This window comes from Schistocerca piceifrons, chromosome 1 (assembly GCF_021461385.2).
Source record: "Schistocerca piceifrons isolate TAMUIC-IGC-003096 chromosome 1, iqSchPice1.1, whole genome shotgun sequence".
In the NCBI taxonomy this organism is placed as follows: domain Eukaryota; kingdom Metazoa; phylum Arthropoda; class Insecta; order Orthoptera; family Acrididae; genus Schistocerca; species Schistocerca piceifrons.
In genome coordinates this window covers 546,804,985-546,823,964 of record NC_060138.1, presented here as the reverse complement: position 1 = coordinate 546,823,964, position 18,980 = coordinate 546,804,985, and the positions used below count along the sequence as shown (strand labels likewise).

General features: G+C 41.0%; 1 protein-coding gene across 2 annotated transcripts in view; it reads right to left on the bottom strand.

The window, feature by feature from the left end:
• Nucleotides 1-2,357: 2,357 nt before the first annotated feature.
• Nucleotides 2,358-18,980, bottom strand: part of LOC124786607 — a 156,529-nt gene continuing 139,906 nt past the window's right edge. Inside the window, exons 1-2 of one of the 2 annotated variants that reach the window (XR_007015964.1) lie at nucleotides 6,046-6,175; nucleotides 2,358-2,570 (exon numbers count right to left, since the gene is read on the bottom strand). Coding sequence is in view for 1 of the 2 variants with exons in the window: in XM_047254277.1 (XP_047110233.1) it covers nucleotides 2,471-2,570 (100 nt within the window). In the remaining variant the exon portion in view is untranslated. Of the gene's footprint in view, nucleotides 2,571-6,045; nucleotides 6,176-18,980 lie in introns of those variants that run through there. The other variant, XM_047254277.1, reaches the window with a different exon arrangement.

Genomic DNA, 18,980 nt, shown 5'->3' with positions numbered 1-18,980 from the left:
TTATTTACTTTTTAAAGATGTTTAGACATTATTTATCTGTTCTGTTTTGTTGCTCATGTGTGAAGTTGATGTTTCATAAGTTATTCTGATCTTTTATGTATGTACTTATGTCATAATTCCTGTAACACTGATGTATATGTTATTTCGATTCTTTTGTAAAGCCTGTACTACAAATGTTATCTGTATTGTTGTGTTCTTTAATGATGTATTTTGTACTTTTGTAATAGTGTTCTTATGTTATAAAATTGTAATTGACACCAGTTCATCATATTATTAACTTGTAAATTCCATTTCACTGCACATGTTTCTGTTGGTCATAGTATATGGACAATATGTGAGAAGTAGGGACTGTTAGTGTTTGCACGTGTGTTAATAATTCAGCAAGGGACTGGATAACAGCATTGCTGGTTCTAAGGACAATTCCAAAAACTTTGTGAGTGCACAAGTGGTGGTTATGGACTTGCTATATTGTCCGCAAGACTCTTTGATGGTGATTGTGCACCTGCACAGTCGCAGCAGATGGCTGCTGGCCATCTCTACAAGGACTACAGTGGGTCTACACCTTTGATGATCCACCAATACCATTATTTCTACAAGGACTACAGTGGGTCTACACCTTTGCTGATTCACCAGCACCATTATTTCTACAAGGACTGCAGTGGGTCTGCACCTCTGGTGGCCCACCAATATAGTAATCTCTAACAGGACTACAGTGGTCTGCTCTGTGATGACCTACCTACCAATATTCTTCAAAACTTCGACTGGCTCTGCTGTGGGTTTGCTCTGTTGTGACCCATTACCTGTCAGCATGTCAAGAGTCAGCATTGTCTTTCTGTTGGAAGGACAACACTACTTCTTCAAGACCGCATGGAAATCCACTACATCTGTGTGCATTTTCTTTTACTGCTCAGACTTTGAGAAAAACACTGCAATTTTACTGTGATGAACAATCTGGACTGTCTTTATGGACTGTGAGAAAATTTTAACTTTTGACCAACATTGTATCAATAAGTGTGTGCATTTGATATCTTTGTTATTGTAATTATGAAAAATTTTATCAAATCATTATTGGCCACTGCCCAAAACAATTTGTAAAATTTTTTGTGGGGAGCATGGGGGCTATGTAAGTAGGCTGTTCAGATTTTTTATATTGGTAACGCCTCGTAGCGCTCTGTATGAAAATCACTGGCTGTGCTGTGTGCAGTCAGTGGCTGGTTAGCATTGTTGTAATACTCGCCATTGTAGTGTTGGGCAGCTGGATGTTAACAGCGCGTAGCGTTGCGCAGTTGGAGGTGAGCCGCCAGCAGTGGTGGATGTGGGGAGAGATGGCGGAGTTTTGAAATTTGTAAGACTGGATGTCATGAACTGCTATATACATTATGACTTTTGAACACTATTGAGGTAAATACATTGTTTGTTCTCTATCAAAATCTTTCATTTGCTAACTATGCCTATTAGTAGTTAGTGCCTTCAGTAGTTTGAATCTTTTATTTAACTGGCAGTAGTGGCCCTCGCTGTATTGCAGTAGTTCGAGTAACGAAGATTTTTGTGAGGTAAGTGATTTGTGAAAGGTATAGGTTATTGTTAGTCAGGGCCATTATTTTGTAGGGATTTTTGAAAGTCAGATTGCGTTGCGCTAAAAAAAAATATTGTGTGTCGGTTTAAACACAGTCATGTATAATTTTTCAAAGGAGACGTTTCACTATCAAATGGCTGATGATAATTGGCCATAACATTTTTTATTTCTCCTGACTGTCGTGCTACATCCGTCCACGACTATGGCAAATGTCTCCAGAGTCACTGACCAACGTATGATGGAGGTGCAAGTAGGAATCGTCCACTTTTATTCGGGACTCGGGTGTTCATGTGCGTAGGTTCAGGTCAACTTTCGTTTCTGAGTACAGAGTTCCACGCATTATTCGGTTTAAAAGTTTTAATAATGTATCTTGAATCACTCATTGCTACGACACGTTTTCTAATGCGTGTAGCATATTTTATCGAGATATTGCCGATGAAGCCAATGGGCTTGAGTCCTGAATTGTGGGTCACTATAAAATACCATCTGACATACCATCGACAGTTTTGCAGAATGGTACAGAGTAGGAAGTCTTTAATGTTTTCTAGGCCCTAAGTTTGAAACTAATTTCACAGAAGAGAAAATGCCAACCACATTAGTTCTTTTTTCCAGAATTATGTAAAACATTGTACCAAATCTGAATGTGCTTCCATCTGTAATATCTGGTTTATTCTCCTTGTTTGGGGATGAGGAACAAAATAATTTAGTTCTGATCATTCTTCTGCTTGGCATTCACACCAGAAAAGGAAATCCTAGTTCGACATCAGAAAAGCTCAACACATTTGATAAGAAAATACTTTTATTTACACTTGTCCGTAAATCAAATTATTTTTAAAAATAAATAACCAGTGACTGTATAAATAAATAAATAAATAAATATATTAGGCGTTCCTTTCATCTGAGCTTCTTATGCCGGTTGGCAGCCTGCTGATCTCTGTAGATAGACGTAGTGTTGCTGTCGGGCATCAGTGGCGGCAGATATTCAACCAGCAACCTGAAAACACACACACAAACAAACGTGAGCCAGCTGTCACGCCAGTCTCAAACAATAATAGCATTTTTCACTTTACCATTACACAACTTGATATTTGCATATAACGTACAACTGTCAAGTTACGGCTACTATTTATGCATTCAGCGTGACATTCGGCGCGGTGGCTGATGGTAGCGATCTCAAGGGCGTTACGCATTTACAGTCTCTCTAATCAGCCGTCGTGCCGAGCGTCAGCTTGGGCTGCGTGAAATGTGCATGAAACTAGACGTTGTCTAACAAGCAAACAATCTAATATTCAAAAATGTTGTACTCAAATTTTGTTCACTGCAAAAATTTATAACAACGTTCACTGGTTTCAAATGCTAATCAGACATCAGAACTAAAAAGAACCGGAACAATATATAAATACTTAGTGAGAAATATGAGGTAAAAAAGTGCGCACATGCTGGACGAAACATACGCCCTTCAGGTAGTTTACAGGGCCACGTGTGATCTTATATTTTACAGTAATTATCCGCATTGTGTCTTTTCTGCGCTTTTTTTATTTCTGACGATGGTTGGTTACCAGCAGAAACTGGGCAACTTTGTGACTAATTTTTTTGTGAATAAAACTATTGCAAATTTCAGCTATTAGGGAAACCGGAAAGCAATGTCATTTTTTAAATTAAATTCAAACAGATGAATAGTTAACAAGTTTTTATTTCTAATCAGTGTTGCAGTCGCCCTTGTGAAAACTTATAGTGCCGGATCGACAAAAATCAGTTGGTTTGGACAGATATACTTGGAGGTGCCATTTTCACATTTTTTCCACTCAGAAAATGTTGCAGCGATCGGGCTCAATATCGATATTAATTTTTTCCAAGGTTGCAGTGTGGTCATGCTCTGTCGTGTTGCAGAATAACACATTTTCTGTCGACAGTCGCTGGGCGCTTTCCAATTAATGACTGATTTACACGATCCGTCTGTTCACACTAAGAGTCTGCATATTGTCCAGGTTTCAGCATTTCAAAATGAACGACTCTGCGAATATTCCACCGAACAAGCAAAAGCGCGTCTTTTCGATGTAATCCTGGCTTAGCTGTATTTCGTGGCGGTTCTTTCGGAGAGAGCCATTGCCCTTTGAGTTTTGGGCCATCACTGAGGATTCATTTTTCATCACCAATGTTCAAGCGATCAAAAAACGCTTCTGTATCGCTGAAGCACTAAGTTGCATGTGGTGGATCGGTTAGCTTCGTTTGTCGCCTACCTGCTGAAATGTTCTAGGTGGCCGATCAAGGTTGGTTAGTAGTGTTTTGCTGAACGACACGAATCGGAAAGATCAAAATTACGGTATTTGAACTTAGAAAACCGCCTTTGGTACTTAGGAACGTCTTATGCACTTCGATAAACATTGTAAATATTTTTGGTAGCAACTGCTGTGATACTGCCCTTACGAAAAGCTGTGGCAAACAAGTTACTCTAACCTTAAAATGTCCTTGGCGAGACATTGTAGTACAAGATGAGCTACTAATGACAAACAAATGTCGACACGCGCAGAATCGACGTTACTTTCCGGTCCCGCTAATACTTCACTACGCTTCTGAAAAAAAAGGTGTACTGTATCTACTGGGGTGTCACGAATCTGAAATTTGTAAATGCCATATAGTGATAATTATTGTATGAGTAGCTGACGATCTATACCAAAGAATAAACAAATGCATTGTGTTGCAATATATTCCATAAACCTTCAAGATTCTGTGAGTGTATTTTTTTTTTTTTCCAGCTCTTGGCCTCGTAGAGGAGAGAACGATTGCCTGAGGTTCATCTTGCTGTAACAGTCTATGTAAGTTGTAAACGAAACTAAAATATAGTTGTTCCTGATTTCGAACCTATGTACGGTACATAACTATTTGTAAACCTAAACCTTGCTTGTCCTGAGCAGACGTGGCCTTAACGGAACATTGACCATTGTTAGGCACCATACTAGAAAATAATTAGTAATTTTCTTTCATCTCATCTTCGAGACGTGCCGCCGGTTAGGACACTAAACTTTCGTTCAGATTCCACGAGCTGTGCGGCCGCTACAAATAATTTAATAAATTTCACTTTCAGTTTTTCTCTAGGTTTCGAGATAACATCGCAGGCAGAAAGGCCTGGTCACAGGATTCTAGTTCTAGTACAAGATTTCATCTGCAAAAGATTATGCTTGTTATCTTATATTGGCATTCGAGACGAAACCACGATCTGGAGTTATGGATTTTATTACTTCACATTGAACTGACATACGAAATATTATCTGGTGCTATAAGCACGTGAGTTTTAACTATACTTTTGATATATATATATATATATATATATATATATATATATATATATATATATATATATATATTGAAGAATATCTGTGATGATTCAAGAGAGAGACAATAATTATTTATAAACCCGTAACCACCCTGAGTACTGAGCTAGTTTGCTGATTGCTGATCCGCGTCGGGCTAAATAAAATTAGATTAAATTAAAAAGGTAAAAAATATGATTAAGGAACTTTATTCAAAGCAAAACAGAATAAATATAAGTGCTGAAATGTTTACATTACGCATGGAGAAAGTTTTTCCTGTGTTCCATTACGAAATTCCTCCCATTTAAAATACCTAGCCACATTATGTATCGTAGCTTTTATACATATTCAGCTATGAGCGGAAGTTTTCATTTAATTTCAGTCCAGAAAAAGTACAAGGAGCAAAATTGGATTTCGCCACATCATTTCATGACATCTTGATGACAAGAACTGTTATATACTGGATTACATCATCAGCATAAATTAGCAAATAATACATAATGTTGCAACAGTCACTGAACCTAAGTTACTCCGTCGATTCTGGTATCTACACCATGATGTGGAAAACAGAGATAAATATTTTTCATGCATTGTAACCTTTGAAAGTAAGGTAAAATGCGTTTATCTCGTCCATGCTTTTCTGCTGCCGTGAATAAGGAAATACACTACTACTGACTATGATTCCAGAACAAACTACAGCTTTCATTGAGTGAGAAAAATATGCATATGTTCGAGTTCGTCTGTTTTTGATTCATGCGGGATGTATGATACATTATGAACGTGGCAATACTGACGCTTAGTCTTTCCCACGAAATCTAAACAAAATAAATCATGAGAAAGGTTAGAGTTTACTGACTTTTCATCCAGGTTCTTACACAACAACTGTAAGAGAATTGGTGGCGGGCAAGTTGCATAAACAATCCTGGCATTCATCACAACACATTTTATGCAGGTCCTTACACAACAACTGTAAGAGAATTGGTGGCGGGCAAGTTGCATAAACAATCCTGGCATTCATCACAACACATTTTATGCAAATCGTCGAATATTTCAAACAGAATACAAGACACAAATTTGAACGGCACTCTTATTGTTAGTTTCTGAACTACTGCTCCGAGTTGGAGGAATAACATTGTGAGGAAGGAAACAGAATATTACCTATGTCTCCATAAAAACAGACGAGCTATTACGTATGGATAAAAATTATTGACGTGGGTACCAAATCTGTACCAAGCTTTTATGCAAGGCCGGAACACCGAAAGGAGTTTAAAGTCGACCTCTATTCCTCGGGAAGGCAGATGGAAGCGCTACAGTCGCAGTAGTTACTCCTTTCGCTCACAGATGGCGCAAAAAGCTTCACACAAGCAAACGCGGTCTCTCTCTCTCTCTCTCTCTCTCTCTCTCTCTCTCTCTTCATTAACCATGGTTTACGTTAGAATGACGTGATGTGTACAACTGTGAATACCCAGAAAGCAATGAAACGACGTGTTTGACATATTAAACTGAAATTGCCGGTAGCTTATTACGCGCACATGGAATAAGGAAGAAGAGGGCGGTAAAAGTATTGAAAACAAGCATATTTTACGTAATCAATTTGCACATTTTTCATTCAATTGTTGAAAAATAAAATGAGACACTTAATCGTTCTAGAGAATAGTAAGAATTTCTAGAAGATTACAAACTGTGTCTTATGCAGGATACTTTCCAGTTTTTCATTTACGTCAACCTTTTAGCTGCTTGCGTCTGCAGTTTAAACGCGACAGTTTGCTGAAAATAAGCGAGATCCTACATAAAATTTCACTGTGACACGATAGTAGGCTACACATCGTCTGACACCTAGTGTCTACAATATCTTCTAACTGTTTGGTGCTGTATTAGATAAATCGTAAAATATGTTAGCCTTTCATCTTGCTTTTCCTTACCTATCATAGCACTAATTTGTTACTTTCTTTCACTTTTTCTCATGTTTCCTGTTACCTTTTGGGGTCAACGAACCCATGACCTTTTCGCTACTGTAACAAATGTGCCAATGACAAAACTTTTTTTGTAACAAATCGTTACCAAATTATGACTCCCCAACCCACGTAAACTGAACTTGGAACCGCAGCTGTAGTCCATGCAACAGTTGAATTGTTCGTTACGCAGGGTGGGCCAAAAGTTAAGAAGGGGTTGTCACTGTGAATAACCTTTTTACTTATCATCGGTTTCCACTGATATTTGACAGCCTTAAAGACCAAGAATGGGAGTTCTGCACATTTCTCATCCATTGTCGGAAATAAAATAACGTTACACTTATTGTTCCCAAAAATGGTAAGAATTTCTAGAACATTACAAACTATGTCTTATGTAGGATAATTTGCAGTTCTTCATTGACGTCAATCTTTTCAGTTGATTTCCTCTTACATAATTTGAAGTAGGTATAGGAGAAAAGAACAAATGAAAAAGTTGTTCACACTTATAGCCCCTTCGTGACTTTTGGCCCTCCCCATGGGTTACAGAGCGCCGAACATCAGATTGGATGTTACTGTTAGTGCTGAAAGCCCACCACTGTTAGTATGGGGGCGAGAAGCACCAAATAAAAGACAATAGGAAACGTGGGTAAATTGCTCCTGCCTCCATATCCAAACATTTAACACCCTTTTCCAGGGTTATTATAAACGTCTTCCTCATCGAGGCTGGGAGACCTTCCCAGAAACCTACCGATCGTAGCGACCTTATACTGTATTTCAGATCCATTCCAAAAAAATTCCATGTGCAATCGCACCGAGTTTCTGATACCTTCATCGCATCTACTATGTCCTTCCCCTATACAGACGCCATTCTTTTTGCACATAATATCCCCTTCAGTCATCCAGAACCCTAGGACGCTTACCAGGCACCTGCACCACTATCGTCCTTATAGGCCATAAACCTAAGTACGTCTTCACCGTCACGTCAGTCGTCTCGTCTTCATCGTTTTCTTCTACAAATGCTAGTTTTACGTCTTGATTAATATTTTATTATGATTACCTGAACAGAAGGATCCGGGCTGCTGGCAACACATCCCAATGGAATGTGAATAAATAATAAGAAACAAAATAAAAAGAACAAGAGAAATGGATTCTTTGTACTTTTATTTTCCCACAAATTAATATTTTGGGCTAAAGCCTGATTACGGGTGTTTACATAAGGAGCAGTTTGATTTCAACAAAATTCAGAGAAGACTAGGAATTGTCTTTTGATGTAAAGCTGTGCCTTTCCCTGCGCTATTAATTACGCTCAATTAGAGTCATCTGCTAAAAATATCTGGCGATAATGCTGTCTAGAGATATGAAGAGGAAGGATCGCATGAGCTCAGTTGTCATTAAAGCAAAGGTCAGGCTTAGATCTATTGCCAAGATACTGGACATCAGCTACTTTTCTACAAAAGATGTAGCTCACAAAAAAATTGTACATCCTATAGTGGAATACTGCTTAATTGTAGGATTTTGTCATGTCAAGCAAGAAGTAGACATCAAGGGTATAGAAGGAAGGTCCGCGCGGAGTGGCCGCATGCTTAGTGGCGTCATGTCACGAATTACGCGGCTCCTCCCGCCGGAGGTTCGAGTTCTCCCTCGGGCATGGGTATGTGTGTGTTGTCCTTAACGTAAGTTAAAATTAGTTTGACTAGTGTGTAAGTCTAGCAACCGCTGACGTCAGCAGTTTGGACCCTTAGCAATTCACACACATTTGATCATTTTTAGAAGGAAGGGCGGGTAAACAGCCACAGGACTACGAGATTACGGCAGAGAGTAACGAATTCTGAAACATTTCAAATGCCAGGAAGTCGAAGAAGTACAAAAGCAACTTTTAAGTTAAAAATTAGGGTTACTCTTCAGCGCCATAATTACTCATCTCACAGAGACCGTGAATATGCGTATAAAAAGCAGTAATTATTCCGACACAATTCATAAACGACACGAGGAGAAACCTTAATATACGGTATTATAAGAACCACACTCTGCCACGAACCTTACAGTGACTCGCAGGGTATCGATGAGGATGTGAATGTACAGCAGATGCATATCTTCCGGTGGTCTCAAATGGATAAGTTCCATTTGGTTCGCCACAACAAGTCCACACCCACTACAACCTACTTAAAACTGAGCGTTGAACCGGAATTCAAATGTTAGTCTCACATGCAGGTCTGGGTTGGTCTTTTGCTCCTGCAGACGGTTTTAAAGTGTTAAGACGTTCCATAACAACTTACACGCTGGTGCCAGGTGAACTCTCATAATTCTTCATTCTAGAAATAACACTTAGGCGTTGGTTCAGCTTTTCTCCACAAATCCTTGCTTCCTGGGATGCCACTGTAGCAAGGGAACATAACTTCGCTAAAAAATATGAAGAGCCAAAGTAAGTGATACACCTGCCTAATATAGTGTAGGGGCAGAAGTGCCGCAGCACGACCTGGCATGGACTCGAATGTCTGAAGTACTGCTGGAGGTAAATGACACCGTGAATTCTGTAGGACGGTCCACAAATCTGTAAGAGTACAAAGGATGGAGATCTCTTCTGAACAGAACGTTGCAAGGTATCCCTGATAGGCTCAATATGCTCATGTCCATCAGAAGTATGTAAACTCAGAAGAGTGTCCCTGGACCCATTCTGTAGCAATTCTGGACGTGTGGGGTGTCGCATTGTCCTGCTGGAATTGTCCAAGTCCGTCGGAAAGCACAATGGATATGAATGGATACAGGTGGTCAGACAGGACGCTTACGTACGTGTCACCTACCAGAGTCGTATCTAGACGTATCAGGGGCCCCACTCGCTTCAACAGCACACGCCCCACACCGTTACAGAGCCTCCACCAGCTTGAACAGTCTCCTGCTGACGTGCAGGGTGCATGGATTCATGAGGTTGTCCCCATACCCGTACATGTCCATCCGCTCGATACAATTTGAAACGAGACTCTTCCGACCAGGCAACATGTATCCTGTCGTCAACAGTCCTATGTCGGTGTTGACAGGCTCAGGCGATGCGTAATGCTTTGTGTCGTTCAGTCATCAAGTGGTCAAGTGTACACGAGTGGGCCTTCGGCTCCGAAAGCCCATATCGATGATGTTTCGTTGAATGGTTCGCACGCTGATGGCCCAGCATTGAAAGCTGCAGCAATTTGAGGAAGGATTGCACTTCTGTCACGTAGAACGATTATCTTCAGTCATTGTTCGTCCCGTTCTTGCAGGATTTTTCTGCGGCTGCAGCGATGTTGGAGATTTGATGTTTTACCGGACTCCTGATATTCACGGTACATTCGTGAAATGGTCGCACAGGAAAATCTCAATTTCATCGCTACCTCGAAGATGTCGTGCCCCACCGCTAACACCACGTTCAAACCCACTTAAATCTTGATAACGTGCCATTGTAGCAGAAATTCGTCGGAAATTAAGAAATGTTGCAACATTGCGCTAGTTCCTCACAGAGCCAACGTCGTTTTGTCTTTGAGCAACGCGAGGCCTTACTGAAGTGGGACTGGAAATAGGAAAACATGATGGAAGAACAACGGCAATGGCGTAATGTGTACGGAACTTATCCACCAAAACGTACAACAACTTATCGTATTTGGGATGAATCTGAAACCGAAGGCACTGTTCAGGACGTGCATAAGGAAAGATCTGGCCGACGGAAGACGTCAGCAAGTCCAGGTTCCAGTGCTGCTGCGTTGCAACATTTCACTAAGTCACCTCGAAAATCTGTGAGCCAGGGTGCACGTGAAAGCGGGGGAAGCCGATCGAGCGTACGACGAATTCTGAAGGCAGCAAAGCAGAAAGTGTACATTCCAAGATAGCTACACGTTATGAACGAGGACGACTCTGGCAGAAGGATGGAGTACTGCGAGTGGCATGCTTCGCGAGGACGAACGGTTCGCAGAGATGGTTATCTGGTCTGACGAGGAGCAGTTACAACTGAACGGTAATGTAAACCGCCATAACTGCATGTACTGCGCTCCTGAAAAACCTCACGTCTACGTGGACAAACATGTTAATCTACCCGACGTTAATGCGCGTTGTGGTCTGTAATCGTGCAGTTTGATTGGCCCATTCATCTTTGAAGATACCGTAACTGGTAAGGTGTATCTTCATATACTGCAACCATCGACTTTACCTGCCATTCGAGAAGTGTTTGGAAATGAAAGACTTTACCTGCAGCAAGCTGACGCTGCGCCTCACTACCACAGATCTGTCAGAGCCTGCTTGGGTGAAAGTCTACCAGGACGATGTATGGGTCGAAGAGGGGCTGTCGAGTATCCACCAGTCTTCAGACCTTACACCTCTTGACTTCTAGCTACGGGGAACCGTGAAAAATGAAGTTTATCAACAGAAGGCAGCAACACTGAAAGAGCTTCGAGAAACCATCGAGGCGTCCTCTGCGGCTTATCACACCAGTAACACTGACGGCCATAGTTCGGTCAACAGTTCAACGGCATCGACGTTGATTGGCTGGTAGTGGGGGTCACTTTGGACACACAAAATAATCTTCTCCCAGTGCAAGAATTGTAAAGCATTTTCTTCCACTAATACTCATTATCAAAGAGTGCTTATATTGTTCTGGATCCCTCTATATGTGCCTCAAAATCAAAATTAATAGACCTAAGCAACTGAGGAATTATTATAAGTTAATGACTTTCGATTTACGATTTAATCACGCCAAACGCTTTGAAGAACAGTGCATCTCCTGCAAATGCATTTCACTTTAACGGTACCAGCAGAAAAATAAAAAAAATAAAAAAGCAAAACAGCGATGTTGATACTTGGTACTTGGATAGCGCTACGATACAGCTTTAATGGCACACTCAAACGTTCCAGTCACTTATACGATATTTGTGAAACGCAGTATAAAAATGTTTAAAGCAAAGAAATACAGCTGCTGCTTAGAAACCGTTGACTTTGAACAATGGACAGAGCATGTTGCCGGTATGTCAAAAAGGTGTGTCAGAAACCTCCCACTCACTCCACTGTATAGCACTTCTCGTTCGGGCGTTAGGCGGCTGCAGTGGGGCAGAGTGAATGACAACTGGTGAGCGCGAAAGTTTGAAAATTGTATTTTCAGAATATCATAACTGCGTGCTGTCAGAATGTTGGACCAAATTTTCGTGCGGGGTCGATTGCTGGAACTGATATCTTCCTAGTGTGCTTTTTTCTCCTTAGAACGTGGGGTCATGTTAGTGACGTTTCCTTGTAAGCATGTTACGATGCAACAGGTGTAGCATCAGATTATTACATGTTTTCTATCAAAAAACCTTTTTTCCACAGGTATGTACGTATATTAAGTTTCGAACAGACTCTATTTCGGTTATTGTTTCGTTTCTATTCCGTATTTAAGTACTTTTTTTTTTTAGTTTCATAATGCTTATTCTTTAATTCCCTGGATTTCTAAGCCCAACGCAACACACCTCGATAATAGTCGCGCGCGTTAACACGCCCCTTTCGGCATTCGGGGAGACGCGCCGGCCTATTAACTATGAATGCCGGCATGAAGAAAGGGCGATTACGTCCCATCAGCATGCGCATCATTAGAGACAGAACATAAGCTAAGAATGTTTCAAGAATAGGTAACGAGGTGGGCCGTGCCGTGTCAAAGAAACGATCCTAGCATGACTTAAGGAAATCACGGAAAACCTAAATCCTAAAGACCGGATTTGAACCGTCGTCCTTCCGAAACCGTGTCCTGTGTACTAATCACTACCCCACTTCACTCGGTGATGATGGGATGTGGTTTTTAAGCAATTTCCCACATACGAGTAGGTGAATGCCTGGCTGGTCCTCACGTCTCGCCTCAGTTGTACGTTTCACAAACATTTACAAACAAGTATGCTCGCTTTTATGTAGGATAAAACTAATCGCAGACAAATTCCGTCAGTGGGGAAAAAAGGGGTGGCGACAGGAAAGGCATCCGGCCACCCTCTACCACTAAGTCCGAGAAACATGCCGACCCAGTGAAGACACGTGATACTGGCCAGGAAAAAGAAGGAGACGCCCGCCGTGTTCACAGAGATGCAGGTGCTGATTAACTTTTTCTGAGATACGTACAGATTTATTTTCATCTTTTCGGTTTTGTTTAGCTTTAATACCAATTCTCGCTAAGCAGGATTTCCATCGTTTCAATAATGCCTCCAATTTAAAAAACCGTTTCATCTTTGCTCTTTTATTCTTCTTAGCTTTATTTTTATTTCGCTTGCTTCTCATCTTCGTTGGTACGCAAGTCAAACAGGGGTCGCGAGGATACATTCCTGCCATGCATTCTTCTTAAGAAGAACTTCAATTTCTTGAATTTCAGCGATTTATGATCGTACGCGCTTTTTTTAGATTTTGTACGCTATCAGGAAATCTGCTGCAACGCCGCAGTAGACATGGTATCGCATGCTCGCTGGAGATTTCTCATTTGTCCTTTACTTACCCCTACGTTGTGACGGAAAACACCGTCGGAAAGAAGGAACAGGATGATAGAACATGCGTAAGCACATGTATTAGGACATAGTACTAGAATGAATTCCATAGGACAAAACTGTAGGGGAAAAGAGGGATCGGAATGTATTCAACAAATTATTGAGTACCTTGCTTATGTGCTACTCACAACCAGATGAAGAGTTGAAATCACAACAGGAAGTTGTGGTGGGTCGCGTCATATCAACTAGTAAACAGATGGGGAAAAAAGGTTATGTGTAGCTTTTTCCCGAAACAGTTAACAGGATGGCAATTGGAGGGTGACGTGGTTTAGCTACGAGACAATTGTATGCCTCCTCGAGTGCGAGACGGCCGAGAAGCGTGATTCTACAGAGGCCGTCTGATTTCCGCTCCAAGGAGTTCACACACCTTCCAAAAAAAATGGCTCTGAGCACTATGCGACTTCACTTCTGAGGTCATCAGTCGCCTAGAACTTAGAACTAATTAAACCTAAGGACATCACACACATCCATGCCCGAGGCAGGATTCGAACCTGCGACCGTAGCGGTCACGCGGTTCCAGACCGAAGCGCCTTTAACCGCACGGCCACACCGGCCGGCTCACACACCTTCAGTGGGGAAGTTCTCCGGCGTATTGCGTCCCTGACATCTGACCTGCGTACAGCAGTTGGATGCACTACAATAGCCCAGGTAGACTGTACTTCTTTTTTGCCATACTTTTCTTCACCCATTGTTCAGCTCTCCTTTACTTTACATGCTCACAGTTACAACCGACTCGATGAGCTTCAGCTAAGGCCGCTCCAGCACTTCCCTCTATCTCATTGATAAACCGCACGTATCTTTTCTGTTCTTTAAACCATTGGTCAGAATTCGTAATACCAACATTAATAGCATTCAGGTTTCACAAATATTTATTTATTTATTTTACTCAGTTTGTCAATCCGTTTCAGTGACTTACATGAAATACGTCAGCATGTTCACAGTTATTAGTGTGACGAAAAAAAAAAGAAACAGAATAACAAATCATGGAACAATGTAACGTCAGAATCGAAATAACACTCAACTTAATAATAACAACAATAAAGAACAAATCGTATAAGAATTTAATGCATTTGATAAATTTTAATACAGAATTTTCATTCATTACAACATTCTCATACACTTATAGAGATGAATTCCTGTTACTCCAGTAAATTTTTTATTTAACCAATTGTACTATTATGTAAATGATGGTAACGGGAAAATACTATTGATCCTCTAAATTGACCAAGTCATTTATACCAAACATGATAATTTTAGAGTTCTGCTCCTCTATCCTGGATAAAAATCTGTGGATACCAATGTAAGTATATGCATTATTCATACATAATATTATGAATGCCGCAATACTTCACAACTGCTAAATGTGTACTGGAACTGTATATACTTCCTAATCTCCTCCTCCCCCCATCCCTCTGTCCATCTTTCCTCCTCCATCCTCTCTCTGTCCATATTCTTCTCCTTCTCCCCCACCTTTTCCATCTCCTACTTCCCCTCTTTCTGTCCATCTCTTCCTTCCCCTCTCTATGCCCATTTCTTCCTCTCCCCACCTCTGTCCATCTCCTATCCCCACCCCCTCTCTCTCTCTGACATGTTTGTTATCATTGTAAACAAAACACTGATGGGAAACTGGAGTCGCTTAAAATGATTGGGTAAATTGGTGTATGGGGTATGAGAGACATCTCTCTAGCTGCAGTATTTCGTGTAGTTTAACCTGCGAACAGTAGGATTACAAAGTTTCGGACGATTCAGATGCTGCAGTTGTATTCTAATCATTAGCCCATAAACCATAAATAGCACTTCCCTGTTTTCCGTTAAAACCGACTGCAAAGAAGATAACAAAACAGCACATTGCTGTATGTACAATTTTTGTTTAATATTATATGTGAGGAGAAAGAATACAGGGTGTACATAAAGTCTGGGAGCACTTCAAATTATTTATTGCACAAGAACTAAACATCACACAGATGTCATACATATTGCATTTTGAAGAGAAACTCTGAAAGCCTTTTTTTTACAAACATTAGATATGCGAACCATGAGTGTCCCAGGAGACATCAATATGGTTATCGAATTCTTGCCGTACCCATGGCATCATCGACTGTGGCAGTCGCTTCCTCTATTCTGTCCCAGAGCTCTGCTACATCAAGTGGTAGAGGCGGTACATACATCAGATCTTTAATGTGTTCCCACAGAAAAAAGTCACACAGAGTGAGATCTGGTGATCAAGAAGGCCATTTCATGAAACTGTCCCCTTCTGTAGCAAGGCCGTTCCATCGATGTGGCAGCTACGTGTTCACGTACCCACGAACTTCACGATGAAAAAGGGGTAGAGCCGCATCCTGCTGAAAGATGAATGGAGAGTCCAATTGCATTTGAGGCATCAGCCATTGCTGCAACATATCCAAGTAGGAATATCCATTGACACTGCGCTCGGCAAAGAAGAATGGCTCATACGGTTTTCGACGTGACAGGGCACAAAAAACATTTTCCTTTGTGGAGCCACGCTCAAATCCAATGCATTCGTGTGGATGTGTCGTACCCCAGATTCCACACTTATGCCTGTTAACTTTCCCATTAGTGTGAAAAGTGGGTTCGCCGCTAAAAATTAAGCGATCAACAATGCCATCCCCATCCTCATTCAATTATTGCAACTCCGGACAAAACTCAAAACGCTTGTCTTTGTCGTCGCCATTGAAGTTCTGCACAAGCTCCAATTTTAATGGTTTTATAGACAGCTTCTGTCGCAGGACTTTCCACACTGTCATTGGAGCTATTTCGAGTTCACAGGATGCACGATACACCAATTTCTTTGGACTCCTTATGAATGTCTCTCGTACACGCTCTACATTCACTTCGCTCACACTGGGATGTTCGCTTCTCTTTGCCGGGCACGAACTTTGCCGGGCACAAGCAACCCGTCGTACCGAATTTGTTGTGCCAGTGGTACATGGCCTTCTTTCTTGGTGGCTTCTTACTGTCCTTGGTTCTAAACATACGTTGAACAGCTGTAGCACACTTGTTTTTGTCGAACTCCAACACACAGAAAGCTCACTCTGCACCTGCACTCGCCATGTTTGCGACTAGCACTGACTATTGGCAAATTACCAAACTATGCTGTGGCGGTACACATGAAAAAAAAAACCTTCAGGGTTTCTCTTCAAAATGACATATGCATGATATCTGCGCAATGTTTGGTTCTTGTGCAATAAATAATTGAAAGTGTTCCCGGACTTTATGTACACGTTGTATATATGCCAGACAAAATTTGTCTAATGGTTTAAATGCCTTGCTATTGTAGTTAAAAAAGGCTGTGAGAAAGAAAACTAGCTCCACAAATTCACAGCACAGCATTTGAAGGCATCGACGGATGAAAGTACTGACACACAGGAGCGACTTTCTAGATACAGGGTGTTATAATTTTGGTTACATGCGAAGACAAGAACGTTAATGAAATAATTGAAGCAGTTTATGTAATAGACAGTTCTTCCTAGCGGTACATATGGAGCTGCTTGTTCCAAGCAAGTAGTGCAGTCGAAAACACAACAGATAGCATTAGCAGACTAATGCTTTCTAAATCGAGGGTCATCATTTTCTTCTGTCGTACCCTCATTTTCTTCCTCGCAATCGGTTTTAACAGAAAATCTGTACATTGTTGTTTTAAAAAAATATATAGCCTACGAGGTGCAACTGAATGTTTATTAAAGTATCGTGTAAAAATCTTAAGTAAATCAATCAAGAACTCTATTCGACGTTTTTGCTGTCAGTTTCCCGTGTATATATATACGAAAACGTCGACTGATTTACTTCAGATTTTTACACGATACTGAATGTTTATTAGAATGTCGTGTAAAAATTTCAAATAAATCGATCAACAACTTTTCGAGATTTTTTGTAACAACATTTCCCCTTTTTAAATTATATACACCCTTATATATTACACATATTAAAAAAATATACAGTCTGTAAGTGTCCGGGTCACATAAGGTTTCGAAATGACACACCAGAATTATCACCGTTTTTTGCGCTAGTCCTGAAGTAGACGTTCTTGTTCTTCTAAAAATGGCTCAAATGGCTCTGAGCACTATGGGACTTAACATCTATGGTCATCAGTCCCCTAGAACTTAGAACTACTTAAACCTAACTAACCTAAGGACAGCACACAACACTCTTGTTCTACTCCACCAGATAACTGAACCATGTGAAGTGATAGGTTCATTTTAGTGCAGAATAGGAGAATAATTTCTATTGCATTATAACGTCACTTCGTAGCCGAAGTAGTGTAATCGGGCAAGATACGAATTATGACGGTCTTGGCCGGGACGCTGGAGTTCGACGTAGGGAAGGCGAACCTGTTTTCGAGGTATACCTTTTTTTTTTTCGTCTCCAGTGTAACGTGACTGTTAAAACCCCTCAAAATAACCGATCTTCGATTGCTATTTTGACTGCATTTATTTCCAGCAATAAACGTAGATATCGAATGAAGTTAGAAAAATATTAATGAAGGTGAAGTTGAAGGTGTAAGCGATCTCGATCGACATAGGATTGAGGCTGTGGCAGAATACGGTCTCATCATCACCCAGAAAAGCTGGCGAGGGTGACAGAGATGGTCGCGATGACTGCGTGAGCAAAACGTCACTTACTGAAGCAACCACAAAACTAAGGGTTCAGTTATATGCCATGCTTATAGTGCGGTAATAAAATTAGATCACCCCAGTTTCCCTTCTCCTCCAAGGGACATTTGGATGCTTTCTCCTTAAATGACGTTGCAAGTTTGTTATGTCTCCTCCCGTATTAAATCTTTTAACGCAAATTGAGCATTTTTCTCCACTGCTACCACACTTCGTAAAATATTTCCAGACGACGTATGGCAGCATTCTGGAAACACAATTGGTGTCTGATGACGACAGCGAGAAACTACCGTACAGACCAGGTGTGGGCAAGTCTTGCACACTGCACGTGCTTGCATGCCGTTTAACAGGCCCCGTTACAAGGTTGTCTCACCAATATTGTACCGACTCTTATATCAGAGCATTCGTTGATACTTTATAATTGTAAGCGCTTTTAAAAAAAGTGCTGATCCCTTTTCCTATTTTCTACAATAACCCGTATTTCAAAGCAATGGAAGCTTTCCAAATAAATGCTAAGACAAATTTATAAGCTGGTTTTTTTGTCCGGTTATTGGTAAAAAATGAAAAAAAAACCTGCTATAAACGGGGACCAAACAAATACCCAAACAATATTGGTTATCCAGACCCAAAATACCGGTATCGATTTTAACCGTTCGGTTTTTCCCATCCCTAGGTCGACATGCCATTTAGATTGAGATCGTTGTTTACGCGCCACTATTTTTTTTTTTTTTTTAGTGTGGACTCTTTAAGCACAGCTGGCAGAGTCTGCCATCTAGGGAGAAGAGGATGAACTGCGATTACGTGACGCAGCACATTACTTGCGGACTGCGCCGCCGGCTGACCTCGAATGGTCACAGCGAGCTAGCACGTGCGTAACCACGGCGTTGCAGGTACGAACTTGCTAGCCGGAGCTGGCAGTAGCACCAATCTGCTCTTCGTTTCCCTACTGCCACGCTGAGCGGCACATAAAGAACTAACATTACTGCTTTCGTCCCCTAAGG